This window comes from Eschrichtius robustus, chromosome X, assembly GCF_028021215.1.
Source record: "Eschrichtius robustus isolate mEscRob2 chromosome X, mEscRob2.pri, whole genome shotgun sequence".
NCBI lineage: Eukaryota > Metazoa > Chordata > Mammalia > Artiodactyla > Eschrichtiidae > Eschrichtius > Eschrichtius robustus.
Window position 1 is genome coordinate 17152956 of NC_090845.1, and position 27200 is coordinate 17180155.

Genomic DNA, 27200 nt, shown 5'->3' on the forward strand with positions numbered 1-27200 from the left:
TGATAGTTTTGAACAGTTAGCTTACTGTTAAAACACCAATCAATCTACCATTTGAAAACAAAAACATTTTTTTAAAACAGAGGCACATAAGAAGCTCTGGACACATACGGAAAAGCATCTTTCTAATCTGACAAATTTCAAGTAAACAGTTTAGTCAAATATGTCTCCAAAAATGTCTTAAGCTAGAGACAAAAATGGGAAATTTCTTTTCCCCAAAAGAAATTTCCAGAGAAGCTTTTCTCTCCTTCAGAGTAAGGAAAGGAAATGAAACAGTTTCAATCAGAAAAGAGGTAAAACTTGGAGCAATGCTTTGTTGCTTGGTTTTCAAGTAAAATTGCTACTTAAAAGGCTAGGGCATACAATGGAATATTATCCAGCCTTAAAAAAGAAGGAAATTCGGACACATGGTATATAGCATGGATGAACCCTGAGGACATTACACTAAGTGAAATAAGCCAGTCACAAAAGGGCAATACCATATGATTCCTCCCATATGAGACACCCAGAGTAGTAGAAATCACAGAGACACAAAGTAGAATAGTGACTGTCAGGGGCTGGGGCAGGAGGAATGGGAAGTTGTTGGGTACAGAGTTTCAGTTTTACAAGATGAGAGGAGTTCTAGAGACAGATGGTGGTGATGGTTGCGTAACAACGTGAGCGTATTTAATGTCACTGAATTGTACACTGAACAATGGTTAAAATGGTAAATTTTATGTTATGTATATCTTACCACAATTTTTAAAAAGGCTTAGGGTATACTCCTCTTTCCCTACAAGCCTCTCTTTATGTAGGAATATTGACTAAAATGGCAAAAAATTGCTCACGAGGCTCTGATATCCTGCTATTCAATATTCAACCACAAAATAATCAGGGGGTGCATACAGCATGTAATGAGGTGAATTAGAGAACAAACCCATCTTTGTCCAGAAACTCACCTCAGTCTTACGGGAAACACTCCTTACACTTCTAGCAAAGATAACCTACTGACCCCATAAAGACAATCTCTAAATCTGGCTAATGCTAAATAGCTCTGGCTTTAATCCTGTATGACTCATTCTTTACTTTCATCAACTGTTCCACAGACTCCCAAAGAATAACACTTATTCCTTTTTTGAATCATCCGGACTCCCCAATTTTATAGAAGAACGGAAGAGAAAACAGCATCAAAGGTTAAAGACTCAATGATATTATCTTTATATTTTATTCTTACTAGAAAGAACAAGTTCACATCACGTACTTATGCAAAACAGGGACTTCCAAAGTACACTCAGAGGTCAGGTACACATTACTTACATCTTCTAGACGTCCAGCGGAATACCTAGAAAGATGACCCCAAGGTGCTCCAAGAATGGAGATTCTCAAAAAGAGATCAAATTGAACTCAGGGCACTTCAGTGACTAGCTACTAAGACATTTAACAATGAGGGGTGAACCCAAATTGTGTGCCTTCCATAAAAATATCCTAGATGCCAACTGTTGGAATTCTCTCTCCCCTCCCCCTGCTCCTACTGAACTTGCTTTGAATCTCGAGAACAGCACTCACCACCCTCTGCCTTGTGATTATGGCTACTTATGTATGTGTCTGTTTCACTGACGGGGACTTTAAACGCTGCAGGAGGGCAAGGGCAGTGTCTTGGTAATCTGTATTCTTTGATGTGCCTTGCACACTAGAGGTACTAAATATTCATAATTTACTGCAGTCAACAATAAATTCAACATTCAACCAAAACATTTAGATTTATGGGGAAAGTACTGTGTGCAATGCATTTTCTAGGCACGAGTGATATAACAATGGAACAAATCAACCTGTTTCCTCTTTCACGACAGCATCTGGTGGTAAGAGGGAATTAGTATTGAGTAGGAATTCCCCTCTAAGATCAGACTTACCAGCTATGTGATCCTGGGCAAGTTACTTAACCTCTCTAGACCTCAGTTTCCTTGCCTGAAATGGAGATAATAGGTACCTCATAGATTTTGCTAAGAAGATTAAATGGAAAAAAATGTATATAAAGTGCTTAACCATTACTACTGTTATTGAATTTTACCGAATAAAAACAATCATCATAATGCCTCTTTATGAATCTAGTTACAAAGAATGACTGTTTCAATTACAACATCTTTTAAAAACAGCAGGTTAACTGTCACTCCTTTGCTTGGGGACTGGAGAGCATGAAGCAACTTTTACAAGACAGTCGCACAGCAGAGACGGGCTCAGAGGAAAGTGATAATTCGGAAAAAAGATCAAGGAAGAAAAGCAACAGCCATTGCCATATAGTCGCTGCTCAGGAGGCAAGGCAGAAAAAAACAAAGAAAAGAGGAGAAACGACAAGGCCCAGAGCCGACAACCCACAGAGCTTTCAAGTCAATAAAGCTTCGGTTAAGGTGGCGCCCAACAGTGAGTGGCCGGAAGACTGTTCCAGAAGCCCCTCAAGTACGAGCCCATGCCGACTGCTTCTGGCCGCGTCCAAACTGTTATCTACTGTTAACGATGGAAAAACAACAAGGCGTGTGTCTGGGGAAAACGGCCTGTTGTCAGAGAACAGAAAGCCTTTTACTGAGCATTTTGATACTCAGGAGCAAACGCACCACCACAGAAAATCACCCCACGCCATCTTTTACAAAGCTTGGCATCCATTCAATAATGGATGAAGAAATCCTAAATTGCTAGGCCAAACAGATACTCCTCCCAGGCAGTTCAGGAATCGGGGCCAAATGAGACCATAAACTCACGTGATACAGATTTCTAAAGCCACTAGTGGAAATTACTGACGGACACTTAGACGTGAAAAGCTGGATTCACAGGCCTCTACCTGGAAGGGGCCAAGACTTCCTGCCAAAGGCTGCTCTTAAAGGCTTCTTTCAATACCAGCAAGGAAGGGACAACTGGAATTCTGTTTGGATCCTATAGGTAGTACATTAAATTCAACAAACCTTGAGGAATGCCTACTGCTACACAGCCCACAAGGCAAAACAGCTTTCCCACGTTATTTTTATCTTTACGTTTTCAAGAAAGTGCCGTGTTCTCGGCTATAATATTGGAAATTTAAACGTAGTGTTGACAGGAGTCAATGCAACCACCAGATTCCAGATCTCCCAGATCCTCTAGCTATCTAGAGCCTCAAAACGGAACATTCCACAGCCTTCTAAAGAAATGTCTACTGAGAGTTTGTAATGACATGGGAAATTATATATAATGCTGAGTGGAAAAGAATACACAACTATGTGTGCGAAAAAAATTATGCGTGTGGTATGATCTCAACCGGTTAAAAATGTATGGCAAAAGGAGTGAAAGTAAATATGAAAAAATGTTGACAGTGTAGGCCCCGGGGTGATTCAATTATAGTGCTTTTTACTTTCTTTTATATTTTTCAACTTTCCAGTGTTTCTACAAACCAGTGATTACTTTTACAATCAAAGTTTTAAGAAAATAGCACACACTAACATAGGTGGAAAGGATGGCCCACCTCTTCACATTATTAATGCCTTTCTTCAGGTCTGACTTGATTTGCAACACCTCCTAACTAGAAATCACATGCAGCTTCCATTAGCGTGTCATTATATTTCCTTTTCCAAGTCATTAGCAAGGATGTTAAGAACATCAGATGTAAAATGAGTCATGATGGTAACTCACAAGATACCACCCATATATATAGAGCATCCCCGGTCATTTATCATCACACTTTACTTACAGTTATTCATCAGTTCATATCCTCAGTGATTAAGTGGATGATATAAAGTCATTTTCAATTAATGTTGTTCCAAATAAAGTATTGAGTCATTTTATCAAATGTTTTCAAAGTCAAAAAATATATTTCCTGCTCTTCTAATTAAACCCATGAATTCCGATTCATACATGTGAAGTTGAATTTACTTTGTAACTATTTTTACGTGAGTCCTCATTTCCCAGTATGTGAAGAAGTACTGGTTTCAGGGGTGTGACCTATCTGTGCAGGGTCCACAGCTTAACTGTTCTCAGTTTTCTACCAGTTCTCTAGTTCTTCACAAGCAAAAACTCTTTTAAACACAAACCAAAGGAATTATTACAGTTTCTCAAATGGGAGAAAAACCAAGTGTGATGAGAACCAGGCCCCCCAAATTTTGAGGTCCACTTAATGTGAACATACTTTGATTTTGCTGCCTTTCAAAAATCAAGCCTGACTTTTTAAAAAATGAGATTCAAAGGCTTCCCTGGTGGCACAGTTGTTAAGAATTGCCTGCCAATGCAGGGGACACGGGTTTGAGCCCAGGTCCGGGAAGATCCCACATGCCGCGGAGCAACTAAGCCCGCTCGCCACAACTACTGAGCCCACGTGCCAGAACTACTGAAGCCCACGCACCTAGAGCCCGTGCTCCGCAACAAGAGAAGCCACCGCAGTGAGAAGCCTGTGCACCGCAACGAGGAGTGGCCCTCGCTCGCCGCAACTAAGAGAAAGCCCGCGACAGCAACGAAGACCCAACACAGACATAAATAAATAAATAAATAAAAATTTAAAAAAAAAATCTAAAATGGGATTCAAGTTTGGGGTGTGGACAGATTGAATAAGTGCACTTTTAAGAGGAACCTTTTTGTAGAATAACTTCTGGTCTGTTGGAGCAAAAATTCAGTTCAGTCTGTGCTTGGCTGCCATTTATATTCATTCATTCATTCATTCATTCATTTATTCTAACTTTAGTTTCGTAGCAAGTGTCTGGAGGAAAAAGAGTTCTCTTAAGGCTATAAGTTCTCTTTGGGATGCCTGATGAGTTTTAGGCAAAGCACATCTTCACCATATGAACAAATGGTATGTCTTTCACTACTCACTTGGCATGGTCTCTCTTTCCTGTACTGAAATATTCCCCCATTCTCTTCGCCTTTCTCTGTAACGTACACAAAGACTCCAAACCACACAAAATAGAGGGGAAGAAAACCCTCATTTAAAAAACAAAACACGAAATCACCTATTTTAATCATGTGTTTCCTTAAGTGGCACTTTTTGTGGTTATGTGTTATTTTCTAAAGGCATATTTTGGTTTTTTATGGGGGCGTGGGGAAGGCAATATGCACAGAAAATATCCCAATTGATGCATTTTCTGGTCTTGAGAAATCCCTTGCCCTTTTCTATTACAATGGAGAACGTTCATTTCAGTGTTCTCCACGTTTGAGTTCCTGAGAGCAGCAATTCCTCCTTGTGCCTTCCAGAAAGATGCGCTATAGACTCAGCACAGGGAAAACAATACACATTCACGGAAGATGGTGACGAAGGAGGACAGAGACCAGTGATGGTACTTCTGGAGTTTATAACCCATTCCCTACTCCTGAGTTATTATACTTAATCTATTTCAGACAGGTGGGTTTCAGATGGCCATCTACAGGGGCTTTCAGGGAAAGATTTCCACACCCTTCCCATCATAGGACAAGGAAGAATTTATCAGTGCTCACTATTGGCTACTTCTCCCTTATTCCCAGGCTGGCACCATGTCTCAAATTAAAGGGGGCTCCCCTTTTTTCAGCCATCAATGGCACCAGAGAACGGTCAACCATCAACCCCAACATAATTCTTCATCTCCTCCTCAACTCTGTTTAGCCTTCTCTCTTTGCCACAGTGACCATCACTGTTCCACACTCCAGACCAATCACCTGAGTTCTAGTTTCTTGACCATCTTCATTCATTGCCTCTGTCATCGCCTCAGAGTACCCCTGCCTCCTTCTAGTCATTCAGTTTCATGACAAGACGATCAACCCATGTTAGATCTTCGTTTCACATAGAACTTCTAGACTAATGTCAGGGTTGGGCTACCCACGAACGCACTGCTCTCTGGCCCCATAAAACCACTTTTAGCACTTGGAAACTGTGATGCCTCCCTGACCTGGCTATGTCTCTTTTGGTTTCTCAAGACCTCTTGTCATCTCTTATCTGGACTGCTTTTCTCCTCTCCTGCCTAATGACCTATGACTGAAGGCTCTAGTCAGAAAAACCTGGAGTTGTTTGAGCTCTTGGGCAATGAATACAAAAATTACACCAAAATGTCAGAGATGCTATAACCCTTGACTGTAAGCACAGTAAGGTCACCCATCAGTTACACTCTGCTCACCGCTATACTGCAAATCGACAATGTGACATGCGTCGCTTAGGCAGACTACTTCCATGCATGGGCATAGAGTTACCTACCAACTTTGTAATGTTTCAGCCTCTTCTGAGTCAAAAATAGCAGTATCTGTATTCACATCACTTGAAAAAACAGGATTCTATATTATGAACAAGTCTACTTTCTCTGCTTCTAACAACACCTGAATGCAGACGGGACTGGGGTTTGAAGCAAAAGAAACTAAATCTAAAATTGAGACATATAAGACAGAAAACGTGTCCAGCTCTCCCAGTGCAGTAACTGCTAAGCACTGTACCAAGAGGACGAATTTGGACAACTCTAGGATCTAAAGTCTTGACATTTTACATCACTACTTCTCTTATTATCAACTTTGTTAATTGTCTAGAAAAGGTACCCAAGAAGTTTCAGAAAAGCTGCCTCTAGTGAAGGAAAAAATGAGAAACCCAACTAAGAAATCAAAATAAAAAGAACAGACTGAGCAGATGCTACCAAAACAAATGGAGCAAAACATATTAAAATCACTGGCGGGTGAAAATGCTTAGCAAGTGAAAGAAGAAAAAGAAAATGAGGCAGTAAATCCATCTTTACCACTTCTAACTTCCTCATCTTAAATGAGCAAAACAGAAATATAGCATCTGAATGATAGAGACTCCAAATATCTGCCTTCAATTTTCCAAACATTGCCTATTTTATTCCTAAAAGTTCAAGCATGAGTTTAATTGGGGTGACACTCCTGAGTCACAGGCCATCTGTGAAATGGCTTAACGACAGCCTTTTGATGAAGAAGTGGCTTTTAAGGCAATTCTGGAAAACTCTTAATTTGTAAATTGTTCATTTTATAGCCCAAGTTGAGAGAGAAATCTCTATTAGAGGTGTCAGTAGGGGTTATTGTACTTATGCTTCCATGTGTTTCTAGAGCATTTATGGGTATACATTTATTTAGGATCTGGCCTCCAACATCAAGAGCCTGAGTTGAGAATAAGGCTGTCATCTCATAATTTTTAAATGGCCTCAGATGCCACAGTAAAAATACAAAACAGGTTGCTGACTAACTGAATGATCTCTGTGATCTAAATTCTTTCAACGGAAGCAAAGACAGACCACCATGCAAAGTAAGCTGGATAGCTTGTTTTAAAGTTGCCAGCTTTCATAGAGCATTAAACTTAATCCATCCCATTGTTCTAGTTGCCTAGAACATCATTTTACAACTAGGGAGAATCTCTGAGAGAAAAAGACAAGCTAGGTACTGAAGCATGATCATTTTAACGGCCACACAGAAAATTTTAAACCCTCAAATTTCAGCAGTCACAAGCATCTGCAAACTCTAGGATTATAAATATTATGAAATAATTGTTAATACATGAACAAAAGAGGGCCACGATGAAATACTTACAGATACCTCAGCCCACCCCACTGAAGAACGTCAATCGAAGCAAATGAACATGTCGGCAAACAATGTACAAAAAGAAGGACTTCCATTTCCTGTCCCCAAGGAATTCCAGAGCAGAAGTGAGGAGAGCAAATCAATCATAAAACTGGCTTTCCCCACAACGTAAGATGAAACGAGTACCATCATTTAGAATTAAAAGAGCGCAAAAGAGAAATTCACCTTTTCTCAAAACAATGGTTTTGAATCCGCTCTCCATAAACCTGTGAGGGGCTAAGTGAGACGCCGCAGTCCTGTCACCCTTAAACCTCTGAAGCCAAGTGACACCAAGGCTCTCCGCTCATCTTTTCTCCAGGAGCTGCAGGAACAGGGGAACTAGTCCTTCCTTGAAACAATTTGCAATCTCTTGGGATCGTGTAACTGACCTGCTAGTTCGTGGGGGTTCTCAGACAGAAGACCTCTTCCTCCACTCCTCATTCTAAGATGAGAAGAATAATATCCTTTCCTATTAGTGATAGGCAACACGAGCACACGTTAAACACCAATTCCAACCACAATGAGATACCACTTCACACCCATTAGGGTGGCTATTATTAAAGAAAGAAAAAAAGGACTTCCCTGGTGGCCCAGTGGCTAAGACTCCATGCTCCCAATGCAGGGGTCCCGGGTTTGATCCCTGTTCAGGGAACTAGATCCCACATGCCACAACCAAGAGTTCGCATGCCACAGCTAAAGATTCCACACACGGCAACGAAGATCCCACGTGCCGCAACTAAGACCTGGCTCAGGCAAATAGATAAATAAATAAAAATTAAAAGAAAACAAAAAACAGAAAATCTCAGGTGTTGGCAAGCATGTGGAGAAATTGGAACTCTTGTGCATTGCTGGGGGGAATGTAAAATGGTGCAGCCACTGTGGAAAACAGTATGGCGGTTCCCCCCAAATTAAAGAGAATTACCAGATGACCCAGTGATTCCACTCCTGAGGATATACCCCAAAAAACTGAAAGCAGGTGTTGGTATGCCAGTGTTCACTGTAGCATTATTCACAGTAGCCAAATGGTGGAAACCACCTAAATGTCTATCAATGGAGGGATGATTTTAAAAATTGTGATATATCCATACAATGGAGTGTTATTCAGCCTTAAAAAGGAAGGAAATTGTGACACATGCTACAACATGGATGAGCCTTGAAGACATTATGCTAAATGAAATAACCCACAAAAGGACAAATATTTTATGACCCCACTCTCATGTGCGGTCAAATTTGGAGAGACAGAAAGTACAATGGTAATTGCTAAGGGGAGGGGGAATTGGGAGTCAGTATTTAATGAGTACAAAGTTTCAGTTTGGGAAGATGGAAAAGTTTTGGAGATGGATGGTGATGATGGTTGTATAACGATGAGAATGTATTTAATGCCACGGAACCGTACACTGAAAAAAGAGTAAAATGGTATCATATTATATATATTTTACCACAATAAAAAGACTCTATATTTCTACAAGAGTAGACAGAAACCTTTTATGGGGATTTCCATTGGGAAGTAAAGCTGAGTGTGGGATTGAGAAAGTCTTAGTTTTGTTCTGCTGGCATTTTTTATCATATACCTGGGTTATTTTCATTAAAAACAAAACCAACCAGAATTAAGTCAGCTTATAACCTGGAAGTTCCTCTTTTAAAAATTCAGCCAGAGGAAATAATCAGGGAAGGTACAATAATGTATATATAAGAACGTTGTTTTTAATAGTAAAATTGTGGAAGCAACATAAATAGTTACCACACAGGGATTGGTTCAATAAATGGTGGTGCATCTTGACAATGAATGATCACACAGCTCTCTGACAGAAAAGGGGGACCCATAATATGTTAAGTTTTAAAAACAGGTGACATTTAATATGACCTCATTATTGTATGAAGAGTGAGGTGTGTACTGCATGCACATTCAGGCTCAGATAAAAGTCTGGAAGGATACACAGAAAATGCTGACTACGATTACTCCTGGATCAGGACAGGAATAAAGACGCAGGCATAGAGAATGGAGTTGAGGACACAGTGGGGGGAAGGGTAAGCTGGGACGAAGTGAGAGAGTGGCATGGACATGTATACACCACCAAATGTAAAATAGATAGCTAGTGGGAAGCAGCCGCATAGCACAGGGAGATCAGCTCGGTGCTTTGTGCCCACCTAGAGGGGTGGGAGAGGGAGGGTGGGAGGGGATATGCGGATATATAGCTGATTCACTTTGTTATACAGCAGAAACTAACACACCATTGTAAAGCAATTATACTCCAATAAAGGTGTTTTAAAAAAAAAAGGGCAACTTCTATTTATTTCTTCATATTCTTTGAGTTTTTATTATTATAATAGTTTTTGCAAAGAGCTCCTGTAGTCAGAAGTAACAGAGCTATTTCCACTTTGAGAAACAAACAAGCAAAGGGTTTGGGGGGCACTCAGCAGTACAACGTGTAGTTTATAGGTCACTAGCTTTAAGGGGCCACCCTTCGTGTCCCATTTCCAGGCCCTAGTCTGACGGAGCCAGAGAGGCCATCACCAAGACTCCCACGTTTCACAAGTTACACTCCATCAAGCTTTCACTCATTTCCCAAATGAAGAGTCACCATCTGAATTGTGCATATAAGTACCTAATTCTGAGTTTTACTTTTCAGAACTCAGATCGGTGACACCCAGCAATAATAACAATCAGCAAGTTTCAGATATCTTTCAATAGGAAAATTCTCTCAAGCCACTGCAGAGGAATATATTTTTATTTTAGCCAACTGCTCCCTTCTAGGCAAGCAACAGACACCATTCAAAAAACTTTCAAGAAGTCCTCCTACTCTTAAAATAATGTGTTAAAACAATGTGTTTCCTTTCTGTCATGCTATTTTCCTTTTTTTGAAATTTTGAAAATATTATAAGTTAAAGGCGACAGAAAAAGACATAGATATATTTTACAGATACCATCAACTCTCCCCTTAAAATTTTTTTTGCAACAAGAAACAGCAATGTGGAAGACATATGACACATTGTAAGCTTTACTTACCCTGTGGTTTATTTAGGGAATTTTATTTTGTGTCTGGAAAATGACAGACTTCTGCTTTTAGGTAGACAAATATGAACAACTCACAGAGAGAAAGCAGAGCACCTATTACTAGCAAGCTTTTAGAAAATCGAATAATTTAGTGTCTCTATTTTACTCTGTATATGAGCAAACGAATATAAATGTCCAGGACTACAAAATTAGCCAAATATCTTTAACTCAATAAAAAGCAGTTCAACAGCACCCAGAAGTCACTACTCACAGCTTCTCCATTCGCAAGGAAAACTCCAATGTCCATGCCCCCCAAGAGTGAAATGCCCCAGGGCTGGCTTGCTCTGCGTGGACGTGTTCTCTCCTAAGCTAACCTGAAGAGCAAGCTGGATTTGTTTACCGCACAAACATCTGTAATTGCTAAACATCTCGGTGACATGGGGTAACAGTTACTGCTTATGCAAACTGCCCATCCAAATTACTCTCTGCAGTATGAGCGCATGAAAACCCAAGACACAGAGAAATTGGAAACATCTGTAAAAATTAATGGCCGAATTAACCGAAGTTGGGGGCTGGTTAAAACAGCTAAATAGTTCCAGTGCAACATTTGATTTGAGAAAATAATCCTCCACGTTATAGGTTGCTCCTTAGCCTATCCACAGCCCCCCTCCGTGGGGGGTCCTCGCTGGCAAACACTTCATTGTAACCTACCAATGCAAACCCATCACAAATCTTGTTAACAGAACAGTATAGGTAAGATACAAGTTAAGAGAATTTATTCCATCTCTAAAAGCAAAAAAAAAAAAAAAAAAGAAAGAAAGAAGAAGAAAAAAGAAAAAGAAATACCTCTTCTCCCATCATGCAGGCAGCCTCCTCTCTTCAGTTTGAAAAGGTCCCAGAACTACCCTGGAAGCCTCCCACTTCCTTCCAACAGCCAAAGGCATGGAGCCTGAAGGACCCAGCCTAACCCTGAGTCATACTTGGGACCAAATGAGCAACGGGGAGAACAAAGCTCGCATTTGTTTATGGCTCAGGAAGCCAGGGCCGATTCATGGCTTGGGTGGCTTCGAGAAAAGTCCTCCTTCCCCGCCTATGTCGCCACAGGAATCTAGGCTGCCTCCTCGGACCCACAGGTGTGACCGCTCGCACAAGGAACACACTCAAGGAGCGTTTATTTGGCAGGACCCAGCAAGCACTTCTGGTTAAAAACATCAGAGAGAAAATAAAAAGCCCACTATCTTTCAATAGATACCGTGATGGGGAGCAAGAGATGTCTAAAATATGGGTTGTATACGAAATGCCCATCGTGAAAGTGCCTGTATTTTAAAGAAATAAAATTAGTTGTGCCACACAAAAATTACTCATTAAAAAAAGAAAAAAACTGAAGAAGGAAAAGCAGCCATGCCTTTATAGAAACACTTCCCCTAGGAAAAAAATAGCAAGATTGCTGCCAGCCATGTCATCGGTAGTAACCTAACAGATCGGAATAAAGTGTTTGAATAGCAATCTTGTTTTTCGCCCACATGAGATAGCATTTTAATTACCATTGTAATGAATTCAGAGCCCAGTGGTTAAGAGTTCAAAACTCTATACGCAGGGTGTCTGAGATCAAATTCCCAGCTGGGCCACTTCCTAGCTGAGTGATCTTAAGCAACTTATTTGGACTCTGTTCACCTCAGTTTCCTTATCTATAAAATGGGGACAATAGCACCAAGATGCAGGGTTGTCTGGAAGATTAAATAAGTAATATATGTAAAGTGTTTATAAAAGTGCTTGGTACACAGGAAGCAGCCTATGAGCTACTATTACAAATTCAGGACCACTTCACAAAGCAGGATGCCACGTCAACAGTATCCTCACCTTACCACAGTCCTCATGTACAGAGACTCTGATAACCGGTTTTAGTTATTAACTGTTAAGTTAATTTAAAAACCATTTATTCAATATTTATTAGCCACCTGCAGTGTGCAAGGGGCTTTGAATAAGATGCTGTCCCAGTCCTCAAGAAACTTGCAATCTGCTTGGATAAATAACACATAGATTCTGTTTATGTGTCACGCAAGAAAACAAATGTGGGAAATGTCACTTGGCTGAAAATGGCAAGTGTGATCCAAGTGCCAGAGAATTAGCATTTTGAATTTAGAGGACAGATAAGAAATCACCTTATCAAAACCTAACTAGGATGGGAGGGATGAGACAATCATCTGTGCCGAAGAATTCCAAACAACGAATGTAGATACTCTGCCCTAAAGGAGGTGAGCTTAACTCCCCACTCCTTAAGAGTGAGGCGTGTATAGTGACTTCTTCCCAAAGAGTTGATGTAGAAAAGGGGAAAAAACAGACCAGCTTTACAGTGGAGAGACCTCAGCCGGGTGACCAAGGTCAACATCAACAGTGAGAAGTCATGTTCAGACCATGTACCCTTGATCTGATGGGATGAGAACGGCACTTCACCTCTGTGGTTCCCCCCGCCCCAGACCCATCACTTCAGTCTTATCATGAGAAAAACATCAGACAAATGTCAACTTAAGGACATCCTACAAAACTCCTCAAAATCGCCAAGGTTATCAAAAACATGGCATGTCTGAGAAACTGTCACAGCCAAGAGGAGCCTAGGGAGACAGGGCGAGCAAACGTAATGTGGTCTCCTGGATGGGATCCTGGACAAGAAAAAGGACTTTAGGTAAAAACTAAGGAAATCTGAGTAAAGGATGGATCTTGGTTAAGAATCGTGTAGCAATATTGGCTCACTAATTGTGACAAATGTGCCATATTCATGTAAGATATTAACAACAGAGGAAACTGGCTGTGGGGTATGTGGGAACTCTATTATTTTCACAACTTTTCTATAAATCTAAAACTACTCTAAAATTAAAGGTTTATTAGAAAACAAATTAGGAAGATGAACCTGCTGAATGTACATATATACATAAATAAATATATCTACGTGATTTATAGACACACATGATGATGCTCATGAGTGTATATATATATATATATATATATATATATATATATATATGTATGTATGTATGTATTTAACAATGCCCTCCCAGCTTAATTTTTTTAATCTCTCTATCCTTAGCCTAGCTATGAACACAGATAGTCGAATGCTGGCTCCTGGCTTTTTGCTTTCCATAATACACAAAAGAGTTTTCTTTGAAAGGAAACTTGGCTCTTCTGTCAGTTCTGCTGCCAACCCAGGCTACGGCAGCCCAACTCAAAGAGTGTGCATGAGGTGGGCCCATCTGCCCCTTTCCAAGAGCTACTAGCTACGAGAGCTCCAAGCCAATTCGTCATCAACCACAGAGCCCCGGGGCTGGCAACTCTCCCAGCTACTTCCTCTCCCATCTCCACTCCACACTGCCTGGCACCTCCCCAGTTCTCTCTCTAAAGTGCCAATCTGATCATGACACTGCCCGTCGGAACCCCTCCACCAACGTGCCAGCCCACTCAGAAGTGCAGCCTGTGAGTGGGCTGGCAGAGACCTGAGGGAAGAGGGTCAGGCTCCCCTCCAACTCCCTGCCCCCAAGTCCCCTGCAGCCCAGCCAAACCCAGCCCTCGTCCATCACCACACTCTTCCCTTGCCCATGTGCACGCTGCCAGTGCCATGAATCCCCAGTTATCTTTTAACACTTTGCTCAAATATCACTTTCCTTGAAAAGATCTCCCTGACACGCCATCCCCTCCTTCTAGACCTCCAGGAAAGTGAGCAGCTCCTTCCGCTCTATTCTCTTTGATGCTTTGGACAGAGCTCTGCTGGTCCTTTTCCCCTGCATCATAATCACTTTTAATACGTACCCACTTCTCTCCCATGTAGGGACAATCTGAAGCGCTAAATGAGAGGCCTGTATGTGACAGCTGATCCAAGGCGTGATGTGGGAGAGGAGGTGTTAACTCCATTCCAGTTAACTACACCAGACCCCCGCAAACAAATAACCTGCCAGGCGAAAAACGTGCACACGTTATGCTAATACAGCCTCCAGACATGCTACCTAGCCAATCCCCTTCCAAATGAATTGCCATTCCTTAGCTCATTTATCTAGAAATTCCAGAGCTGCCACTGCTGGTCCATAAAATACATTCAATAAAGCTTCAGTGAATGAAGGAACGAGCCAATGAATGAACAAATGGAAGAGGAAATCTATAGCCAGACTATAAGCAGACCCCAAACAGAATGAGTCTTCCTTTATGATTGCGATTGCATTAGGACAAAACATATTCATGCATCCAGTCACAAAATATTTATTGAAGGCCAACTATAGTTTTTAACAATGATTTCCAAGGAACTGTAAATACAATGGTGACTAACAAAGACAAGGTCCAAACTCATGGCACTTACTTTCTTTTTTTTTAAGACTTTATTTTTAGAGCAGTCTTAGGTTCACAGAGAAAGAAAAAGAAGGTACAGAGACTTCCCAGATACCCTGTGCCTCCTCGCATGCTCAGCCTCCCCCGCTGTCAACATGAGAGTGGTACGTTTGTTACAGCTGATGAACCTCCATTGACTCGTTATCACCCAGGGTCTGTAGTTTACCTTAGGGTTCACTCTTACGTTGTACATTGTATGAGTTTGGATAAATGTATAATGATATGTATCTATCATTATGGTATCATACAGAATACATACAGAGTACTTTCACTGCCCTAAAATCCTCTGCATGGCACTTACTCCCCAACGGCCAATACTGAAGGCTTGGTGATGTCAGACAAACAGCTACCACAGATGGAGCAAAATTCATTTCTCCTTCTCTGAGTTTTAAAATTTCCGTAATAAAAAGTTAAAGAAATGATCCCGGAGACTGCACTGCTATTTATAGGCACTCCTGTTCTAATAACCAGAAGGGCAACAATAATAACTACTAACGTTAATCTAGTGATTATTCTACACGAGGCACTTTTACCCATTTTTTGAGTTACTTAATCCTCCTAACAACCATATGGGCCAGGTTCTCTTGTTATTCTGATTCTACAGATGGGGAATCTAAAGCATTGAGTGCTTAAGTAATTTGTCCCAGGAAGAGGCAGAGTTGGGATGTGAACCCGGGCAGTCTATCCTGCATGCTTAATAACTATATTCCTAAAAACACAATTTTAAGGCCTCCTGGGAATGTGATTCTTGGTGACCATCTGGCTGCAACTAAACATTTCATAGAAAATACACTATGCTGAATGTTTTAGAAGGTATATATCAAACATACATAAAACAGTAAACAGTACCTAATATGTCAAAGAGTAACCCTGTATACTATTTCTGGTTCCCTTTTCCTACCACCGGCCCTCTCCTCACTTTTCCTAGATAAGGAAAGATAACACATAAACCCAAGTCTGAAAATCCCAGACACTTCATTCAGCCCAGGCGACCAGTGGGCATCTCAACACCACCTGCTCTTTAAAAATCACGGGTCTTTCAACTGCTCAAGAGATGTCACAAAATCTTATCTTTCAACCACTATGAGAGACATCCAATACTATGGGTCTCAGATAATCACGCCAAGGTTCGACCCAGTTGTGTTTCATTAGTCAAAGTATGTAGCATTAGCTTCTGGGATTCCCCAGAGCTTATTTCTAGTCTTCAAAGGATTAGAGACATAAATCTCTCATTTTTAAGGAACTAAGATCATAACTTTCAATGTTTACATGTTTTAATTTTACATCAGTATACGGCTTGACGAATTTTTACTAGTGTGGATAAAAAGACTGCCCGAGGTACACATGAAGATATCAGAATTTCTCTGGCTGCAATTTGGCTGATTAAAAAAATTGATTAGTAGCTCATTTACATATGATTTTAATTCTAATTCTCTGTTACAAGTAAAAGCTACAATGTTGATATTATAAAGGCATTAATTTGGATGACTGTGATTCTATAAATGAGATTCAAGATGATGAGAGCTGAAAAAGCGACTGTCACAAACACAATGTCTAGTTGTGGAACATAGTAGAAAACAGAGAAAGAAAACAGAATCATTTCAAGAGACAGAGACCAGAAGTCACTAATGGAAATCAACTAAGACAGGAAGACCATGGAACTTCTTGAAGGATTTCTTTGTAGGGACTCCAATAGTGTAAACAACCAACCTGGAAAAATACCTTTTCCAATCTGGCTGTTTGAAGAGCCCAGGCCAAAAAGACTGCTTTTCTCAATAATTAAGGGGGCCAAGACTAGCTGTGCCTAGGGCACTTCAGCATGGAATAAGCTCGCACCCGAAAGCCAGGATTATTCTACATAAAGACATATCAGCTTAGGTAGGTCCTGGGACTCACCTGAGCATCTGGAATTTACCCACCCATGTGTAATACCTGACACTCCTTTCCCGGAGTATTTGGCCAGGAGTGATCATCTGAGTGGCTCACGAAAAGCGAAGGAGTTCAGAAAAAGGGTGAGGCCAGGCTGGGATTGCAGGGAAGCAGCCTGATGAGGAAGTTCTCTCTCAGGTCCACCGCTGGGAGACAAGGTATAAGCCATATTCACGAGAATAAGGTCCTGTCTGGGTTGCCTTCTTACAGTCTCCCAACCCAATCTCTAGGCGGATGACTCCAAAACCTACATCTACAGTTCTCTCCCCATCACCAGACTTATTTATCCAACTGCTTGCTGGATGCCTCCACCTGATGGTTCCACAAGGACCTCAAAATCCAGCTAGTCTAAGACTGAACCCATGACCTTCCTCCCCAGATATCTTTCTCCTCCAGTGCTCTCTTATCAGGGAATGATACTGCCATCCACCCAGCTGCTGAAGCCAGTTGCCCAAGGCATCCTCTTCAAGTCTTTCCTCTCCTTTATCTCCCACATACTATCAAACTTCTTGATTCTATCTCCAAAATATTTCCCCCAAACGTTTATGATAATAATTCAAAGATGTTAGAAAAGCTGTTGGTCTTATCTTGATGTTTCCTTCCATGTGAAAGGGAGACCAAATGGACACTCTCTGGACACACTTGGCCTCTGGGCAGAATTGAACACTCTTGGAACTCTCTATCTCCCTATTCACTTTCTCCTGGGAGAGTGAAATGACTTCTCTGATACTTGAATTTAGGAAAAATAAACTGGGCATGCTTAGCTCAGCTCTTCTCTTTCCTCCTCTTGGAAGTTGGCCTTCTCTGCTGTTCCTCAAGGGGCTGGCCCTTCTACCTCACATGGGTCTGCCCGAGTCCAGCATTGCTGAGACTGGGTGGGTGAGTCTGTCTAATTCTGGAGATCAACTGCTAGGCCCATTTGGCTCTCACACTAATCTATATCCTCCAACTTTGCCTTCATCAATAACAACACTGTAATATAACATAGGTAGAGAAAGATGTCCAAATCATAAATATGTAACTTGAGAAATTTTTACAAAGTAAAATAAGACTTACATAAATAGATATACCATGCTCATAGATCGGAAAGGTGTCAATTCTCCCCCAAAAGTATCTATAGTTAATGTACTCCCATTCGAAATCCAGGAGGTTTCTTTGCGGAGGGAGGTGGAGATTGACAAGCTGATTCTAAAATTTATATGAAAATACAACAACGCAGGAAATCTTGAAGAAGAGGAATAAAGATTGTGGACTTACACTACCAGATGTCAAGACCGACTACAAAGCTACAGTAATTAAGGTAGTACAGAATGACCACAAGGACAAACAAACCAACAGAACAGAGAGTCTGGAAATGGACCCGCACATACACAGCCACTTAAATTATGACAAAGGTGACCTTTCTGATAAACAGGTGATCTGCAGAAAGGATGATCCTTTTGATAAACAGTGCTGAGTCAACTGGATATCCATACTGAAAAAGTGAACAAAAATAATATTTTGATTCTCCATCTACTGACTCATTAACTGGTTTAGAATCTACACTGAGGAGGGGGATTTACTGGTAGAGCCAATACAAGTTTCTGTTAACCTCTCCCCTGAATTCTAGTTATCCTGTATTCTGTAATCCACTCCTCCCACTGAAGCTTGGAATACTTTCTCTAAACCACCTATGTGATCATGTCACTCTCTTGCTGAGAATTGCTCCCCATTGATGGCTCCCCATTGCCCTCAAAGTCAAGTCCAAACTCCTTAACAAGTCTCACCAGGCTCTTCCTGATGTGGGCCCTGCTTTCTTCTCCATTCTCATCTTTCCCCACTTCCTGCTGGAGCCTCGACACGTGCTCTGTGCTACTTCCTTTTCCCTTCGAGGCATTTATACATGTTGCTCTTCCCACCTTGACAACTCTATGCTCCTTTGCTTGATGAATGTGTACTGGACCCATGGTTCTCAGCCTAAACATCACTTCCTGTAGGTCTAAAAACATCACTTCCTACAGGTCTAAACACCACTTCCTGTAGGAAGTAGGTACACACACATGAATATACACTCTCCAGCCTCCCTGACAACTCGCTACTTCCTGCCATGCCCAAGGGCTCCTACGGCACAGTACTGTGTTCTCAGCCTGGTCACGGCATTCCCCACACTGTATTATTATTGCTTGTTTACTTTTCTGCAGCTCCCTGAGGGGCAGTGACCTGGTCTTGTTTACCACTGTAGCCTCAGTGCGGAGCATATAGTGAGTACTGAACAAATACTAGCTGAAATGAGTTACATTTACAATTTCCAAGTATTTTCAGCTATGTAGCATTTTTTAAAAGTCCTATGAGGTAGGATAGGCATAAAGAGTATTCCCATTTTACAGATGGTTCAATTGAGGCTAAGTGACTTTGTCAAGGTCAATCAGCTAGGACAATGGTACCGTGCCCTTCTAATCTTATGATATTTAACTTGGTTCATCTTTAGCCACAACGTATTTTCCACTGTTTTGATATAACACATACGTACCTCTGGGCTTAGTTTAAATGGTACATTTTCCCCCAAGGTTCTTTTCTTTTTTCTTTAACCTTTATCAAGGGAAATTTCCAACATATACAAAAATAGAGTACAGTGTACGGAATCCCCACGTATGCACCACCTAGTTTCAACAATTATCAACTCATGACCAATCTGGTTTCCTCTGTGCCCCACCCACTCTTCCATCTTCCAAATTACTGGAAGCAAAATCCCAGACATTAAATCATTTCACCTATAAATATTTCAGTTACGTGGTACATTAAACACATCATTCACAGGCATATCAGGTTGGTAGTATTAAAAAGACTCATAAATGGGGTCCTTCCTTATAGCTCAGTAAGAGAAGCAAGAATACTAATTATTTCCTTGTTGGTCGGGGGACTGTTACAGATACACCAGTACCTCTCCTGGTATATAATCATCAGCATTCAACCACTCTGGGTAGGGTGATATGGATTAAAGCACAGGTAAAATAAGCACAAAAGTTTCAACTGACTCAGAAAAGTGGATCTCAAAACTTCGCAAACTTGAACGGAAAGTATACTAGGATGCTTGCAGCTGTTAATAATTATCATAGACCTTTCTTCCCTCATGCGAGTTATCAAACCAGTCATGTCAACAGGTCAACTGCCCCAGCCTGAGTGGAAGACCTGCTTGGGCTTCACCTAACACAGATGCTGCCACATGAGATCCAGTTTGTGCTTCTGCAAAATCGAAACAGCGAGCTCAACTCTCATAGGAAACTTCCTTCCTTAAACATAAATCTTAGACACAAAACCATCTCAGAAGCGATGAGAACCAGGTCGTACACTAGTAACACATTATCACACTCATCAGCTCCCATGCCAGGTTGTGCAATAACATAATGGATCCATAAATCTATGTAACTATCCAGGGCGCCAACAACAGGGGGGGGAAGAGAGTTTTGAATCCTCTTAGATGCTATAAAAATTGTCCGCAGCCAGTAAAGCAGGCTGCGAAGTTGAAGTTTTCCCCAGAGGCTTCACAATGAGAAGCAGGTTAAGGGAGCTGCCAGCACATGGTTTCATTCTGCAAACAAATCATGAATCAAGATGCATACACACGCCGTACATATATATATTACTCTGATGAAGTTAACATTTCTTGTCTCTAAGACCAATGCAATAAATCTTCTGTTTCACAGAGGTGCAGTGAACCATACAACTACTATATTTCCAACTATATAACTGTTATCCCACCCGGTTCCCTCATTTTATAGATGTCTGTAATCTTTAAAGTGCTATATTAATATAGTTTGAATATTATTCCTTTAACTAACACTTACTGAGCACCTACTATATGCCACACACTGTTCTAGGCACATAGCATACATCAGTGAACAAAACAAAGAATAAACATAATAAAAAATAAACATGTTAGAAGGGGGCACATGCTAGGGAAAACAAAAAACGCAGTGCAAGTAAGCAGGATGGGCCAAGGGGGCAGGTTTCAGAATGAGCAGGTGTCAGGGAGGAGAGGCAGGCAGCCACGGCGGGCAGGTGGAAACAGAGTGTCCAGGCAGAGGACACCACCATGGCAAAGGCCCCCAAGTGGGAGCGTGCGTGGCATGCTTGAGGAGGAGCGAGGGGGCCAGGATGGAGCAAGCAGGGAGAGAGCAGTGAGGGAGGAGGTCCAAGCGGCAATGGGAGTCAGGTCATCCCAGCTCCTGGGCCTCAGGGAGGATTTTCACTTTGGTTCACAGGGGAGCCTCTACAGGTGTGCGAGCGGAGGAGTGGCACGACCTGACTTCGGGTTTCAAAGGCTCACCCTCCTGGCTTTGATATTGACGCTAGACCGTAGGAGGAAGGGAAGAAGCAAGAAGACCACTTAGGAGGCCACCGCAGCGATGGCGAGAGCAGGGGGAGAGCAGAGGTGATGAGCCACGGCAGGTGCCGGGCACACTTCGGAGGCTGCGCGGATGGGGTCGCCTGATGGATCAGCCATGGGATGTGAGAGAAAGAGGGGAGTCAGGGACAACCCCAGGACTTTTCTTCTGAGTGATGGGAGGGGGAGTGGCACTGCCTTCACCTGAGATGGGGAGGGCTGTGGGCAGAGTGGTCTGAAGGGGACGAGGATGAGTTCAGGTCTGGACAAGCTGCTAAGAATTTAGGACCTCCGAGTGGAGATGTTCAAGACGGCAGTTGGACACGTGGCTGTGGAGCTCAGAGAAGTGTGCTGAGGTACAAACTTGGGAGTATTATATTTGTCGCTGATACTGCTATTAGTAACAACCCAATTTATTATTAGCGGTTAAGACAAATATTAATATCAATAATGAAAGTTATGCACACACAATGTCCTTTTACACAGAGAAGAATAAGACTGAGAATCATAAAACAAACAAAAGGAATTAACTGTTTGCTGACTTAGTCAATGGTCATGTTCATTTCAACCACTTGAACAAAATGAAGAAAAACTGTATTCATCGTTCCTTTCCAAGATGGGAACTTGCTCTTTTGTAAATATTTATGGGAATCTGAAAGTGACCATGTGAAGCAGAAATGAACTCACAAGCTGGGACACTAACTAGATAGTTTTCAGATCTTGAGAAATAGCAAATCGACTAGAGAAGCTTCCACAAAACAAGAGTTTAAATGAAACAGTCCTTCCTTTTTAAGTATCTGCCCTTTCTGCCTTATTCATCTCTAAGGGTATTAAGTGTCCAAAATGTTTCCTTTCCCGATTCTGTTTCTAATGCATGATGACACTGGGCAAGGTTGCTGGTGGATGGCGGGAGGGAGGTGGGTGGAAGTTCTACAGCTGCAGAAGATGATGCAACTTTTAAAAATTCATCTGACAGAGAAATGAAAAACATTTAAAAGCCGTCGATAAACCTGCAGTAGAGATGTTGCCCATGCCCCATCCCCGAAGCCTGCTGGCACAAACGTCAAAGCAAAAATTTCAGCACTAAATCAAATTAACAAATATTCTTTAAGCACAGCACGAGTGTAGCTTATTACAATCTGGAAAATTCCACAGTATTTATCAAATCCTAAGCAAGGCTATGATGCTTAAAAGTGTACCACAGTAGACGTCACTGACAGCCACAAGCACAATGGCTCTGGGTGTGTTGCTGTGGCAACCGCGTACTCAGCAGCAACACGCTGTCTGCTTCTCGCCAACCCAGAACCAGGGGCAGGAGAAAACAGCCAGCTTCCTGATGGTAACAACCCAGGGATTCACAGCGAGGGCCATCTCCGTCACTCACACACGCAGGAGACTTCCTTTCAGTAGTCTGAAATCATTACCACCAAATACCTTGAGAAAAAAAATGCACAACCCCTCTCTCTACTGCAGAACCAGTCAACACGCCCAAGCACAAATCACAAGAGAAACATACCAGGAGAGAAGAGAGATTGAAAAGTACCAAGGTTATGTGTTTAGCTGGGTCCAGGCATGAGTGGCTTTTCTGAGGAGGAAATACAGAAGGGCCGGTCTATTTGAAAGGTCATCCTGAGAAACATTCCATAGAGAGGAGATCAGTAAGAAAAGCAACAGCAAACTAGAGCATGAGCCTTTCGAGGAAAGCTGTTCCTATATAGAAGGAGAGCTGCACACGAGGACAATGAAACCTCAGAAGAGGCATAGGAAGTCGTAGACGCCAAGCCCTACAAGGTACTTTTTGGATACACCACATTACGTTGAAATAAAACAGAAACTGTCGAACATACCTTTTCCACAGGCAGAAAGTCATTTTCTACTTCAATCGACCTTGGTCTTAGCTTTATTGGCTTGTCTTTGAAAATATCTCCAAAGCCCACTCCCTTAACTTTCTTCGGCTGGATTGCGGCCGTTGCGACTGTCCCGTTGGCACCCTCGGATTTGGTACTGCTCGAGTCACCCCCATCACTCTCGGAGCCTGTGGTTTCCCTTAAACCTGTCAAGAGCGGGGATGGGGAAAGAAAGAGCTCAGAAATCAGCCATAGCCGTGAAGCACTTCATAGCCAGCCAGGAACCACTGCTAAAAGTGTCACTGGGTATGGGATAACTTGCACTGCGGTTTTTCATTTAGCATGTGAATATGTTGCATGGGGGCGGCTCTGAGTTTTGTTCCATCTCCCCACCCCCAGCTTTTTTTTTTAACATCTTTATTGGAGTATAATTGCTTTACAATGGTGTGTTAGTTTCTGCTGTATAACAAAGTGAATCAGCTATACATATACATACATATATCCCCATATCTCCTCCCTCTTGCGTCTCCCTCCCACCCTCTGTGCCCAGCTTTTAATATTAAGAAGTGAATCAAAACTTTTCAGAAAATCTAATTTCAAAGCAGATCTCTTCGTAAATGTGACATTTCACCTCTTTTCAGCCAGAGCCTGGTTCTCAGCCAAATTTGTTTTGCTGCAGTCTGTGCAATAACAACTCTTCCCGCCCCCTCCTCGCCTCCCCACCTAGTCAGTACCACATACTGTACCTCCCATTTCTATGACTCATGTCAGTTAGCAATTAGCAATGAAAGTAACATTTCCTAAAGGGAAACTGTAAAGTTAAAAGCCATTTAAACAAATTAGCAATTAAAGAAACCACACAAAATTATGACTGCCAAAGAATTAAATCTCTTTGGATGGCTTCACAAGGAATAAATGCACGCAGACATGTTTCTCGAGGAAAGCATTAAACCAAACTTGACATTGAAACACTTTCGCTGGCAAGATGATTGTATTTGTTAAAGAGGGAAAGGAAGCTGCCCTCCGGGAGGCCAGAATCCCCCAAGCCTACAGTTCTTCCTCCCTCCTCTGACACCAACGTCTCCCCAGAGCTGAACTCCTTTCCAAAGAAGAACACTGGGGACGTGACACCTTTCCTTTGACCTCCGGTGGCATGTGTTGGAAGTCATCAAATAGATATCAGCAAGACAACATGGACACTTACCTCCCCAGATTCTTTTTTTCCCCAGGCTCTGCCCACAGTCATGTTCCTAAAAGGAAGAGCCTATTTGTTTCTAGTTAATTTCTGGGTGTACGTTCTTACTTTGATGGTCAGTACATTAGTCATGCCATCAAAGGGCAGGATTAAAAGGATATCTTATGGAAAGTTCCATTAAGCCTGTCTCTAAAAGCCTCTAGATGTGTAGAATAGCTCCTGAACATTTACTATATGTCTCCTGATGACAATGATGCCCTTGGGATGAAAGTATACCATCAAATTTTGTTCTCTATTAGCCACACTGTGCATTATCTTCCTACACGTAAGGTGGCCTCTTAGTACATAAGAATGATACACCAAATAATTGCTCACATAAAATGTCACAAAATGTTGAAGTCATTCAAATAAAGAAGTCTCAGTGCAGGAAGAAACTGTTAAATGGAAACAGAAAAATATAGAAAGGTCATTATAAATTGCTAACAAGTTTCAAAATCAAATCCTTTAAACAATGGCTGTGTTTCTTGTTGCTGCTGTTTTCAATAAAATGGTACTTGTAAGCCAAGAAGGAGGGGGCGGGGAGGAAGATCCCTGGTGTACATTTTAATTAACTAAAGAACAGCATTTATGAGCAAGAACAGAGGGCAGAACAATGAGGAACAGCCCACAGCAAGGGGGTCGGCTCCAATTTACAGGGCTGGATGCGAGTGTGCAAACATGGAGAACCTCCCTGGATTAGCTATCCATTCGTGTGTTTATCTGTTCATTGTTTTTGGAAATACCCCTGCTGGAGATATAATTTTGGAGTCTAAATATTGTGTCATTTCCCCTTTAACATGTTCTCATTTTGCCGTATGGATTCTTTCTGTGTGATAAATGGCTTGTATATTCTTTTCTGGTTTGGAAAGAAGCATTTGAGAGCGGAATAAAGAAATGGTTAGTGAACAGAAGACATCCCTGCTCCCCCTCCCTGCCGCCGCCACCACCAGCGCCACCAGCAGAAGGCAGCAGGGCAAATGGATTCGGGCAAGTCTGTTTTAGTTCTTCAAAGAGAAGAATTTGAAGGATTCTTTTATCATACCTCATTAGCTAGAAACACAATATTTTCAGCCACTGCCAACCTGATTTCACTGAGCTTCTGGTTTTAGGGATTTGCCACCTTCCGGGCTCATCTTAATATATTATCATATTAATCACTGTGAGAAATACTCTTTATGTTACACAGGGAAAGGTTGCACGGTCATTCAACCACACAAGCATGGGCTGGGAAGGAAACACATGGCAGATTTTTCTTCTGGATATTCTGGTAGCTTGCTTCTATCACTTTTAAGTACTATGAAATTAAATGTCTGAATATCTGGGTTGACGAAATAACTCAAAATCCAGTTCCTTCCCTTCGGAGGAAAAGAAAGGTGGCTTTTCATTTTTGGTGCTGTATCTTTTAGCCCCTGGTGCTCATACCACACACTATTATGTAAACTATCCCTGTGTCATGCTCGTAATGCCAGGTGACACTCGAGGGCAGTGCAACCCAAAGTGAGGTCTGTGGACTGGAGCCAAGGTCATGAAGGGCTCGTTCCTGGTACACAGAGAGACAAGCACAGAAAGTGTCCGTGTTTGGAAATGCTTATAGCAGTGTGCGCTGGTGCTACTTCCAGAAGTGCGGCCAACAGACGCGTCTGGGTGAACAGGGCACAGACCAACGTCGGTCTGCCTGCTCCTGCTGGGAGGGGCGGGTGGTGCAGCGCATGCGCAGTGAAGGCAAGCCAGCAGTACCCGGTGTCTGTCCGCAGGGGAATGGAAATAAAAATACACTTCACTGCAGACAGTTTGAGAAGTGTGGCTCCGGTGTTCACGCGTGAACCTTCTCTTTCATCACTGTGTATACGTCTCTATGTACGCATATGTGTACATGCACACTAAGGTGGATGCTTTTCCTTCGCAGTGAAAAAAGAACAAAGCTTCCTCAAGTTTGCTTTGGCCACTCATCTAACTGGCCAAATTACACAAAAGTCATTGCCAATAATTTCCTTAATATTCCAGCCCGTGAGCCATTTTTGTTTATTTTCAAGTTTACACTCACACGTGTAGTGCTTACTGTGTGGCAGGACTGTTCTAAGAACTTCACGAGATTCATTCATTAACCTCATTCATCTCCTTCCCCTCAACTTTTGGCAGCTTTCTTTCACAGCGCAAAAGGCTACACACTGGTCCTGCCAAAAGAAGTCTGCCGTGTGGTGATTGGCTGAATGAGCAAAGCAAAATACCATTTCTGGCACGGACTTTTCTTACCAAAATCTTACTTCTTTGAACCCCGCAATGAGGAAATGACGTATTGGTTTCCAATGACCCACTCAGTAAAAGCAATAACCACGAGGGGTTGACATCTCCACAGGAAGCCATCTTACACCACCCCAGAGGCCCAGAGATACTGGTACAAACACATATGCCATGACCAATGTTACTGATCCCTTCTCTGCACGCATGGTTCATGCACGCATGTCACACACATGACAGAGGCACAAAGCAAACAAGACAGCGCCAGGGGCTGGTGATGGGAATGCTCCTGCAGCACACACCAAGGAGACGGCACTTATCTCAGGCAAATAAGTCCATGTCCTTGGTTCAGAAATTCACACAGACACTTGGCAGAAGCATGAGCAGCTCAGGAAAGTGCAGCTGCATCAAAAAACACAAGAACCCAGACCTTATCTTTACAATTGCCTCCTCCTGTTAAGGTCACTCACTGTAATAGCGTCTGTGGCCCTCCGTCTTTCCCGGTGCAGCTCGGTACAGAATTGTCCCTTCAAAGGTAGTCTTTCCTGACAGTGAATGAGAGAAGAGAAGGGGAGAGAAAAACAAGAGAGAGGGAGGGGGAGCAAATGATGGCAAAAGAAGGAAGAGGGAGAGTCTTTAACTGAACTTGTCTTCAATGAATCCACTGCAAGAGCTTCATCCACAAAATTAATTAGAAACCATTAGGCAGAATTT

The 27200-nt window shown here is 42.0% G+C and overlaps 1 protein-coding gene across 4 annotated transcripts in view; it reads right to left on the minus strand.

Annotated features, from left to right (window-relative positions):
* The window catches only part of SH3KBP1 (SH3 domain containing kinase binding protein 1), a 336298-nt gene that overhangs the window by 115650 nt on the left and 193448 nt on the right, over nt 1–27200 (minus strand). For 3 of the 4 annotated variants that reach the window (XM_068533267.1, XM_068533269.1, XM_068533268.1), the window contains one exon: nt 23015–23220. In XM_068533267.1, the coding sequence (XP_068389368.1) occupies nt 23015–23220 (206 nt within the window). Of the gene's footprint in view, nt 1–11350; nt 11430–23014; nt 23221–27200 lie in introns of those variants that run through there. The other variant, XM_068533270.1, reaches the window with a different exon arrangement.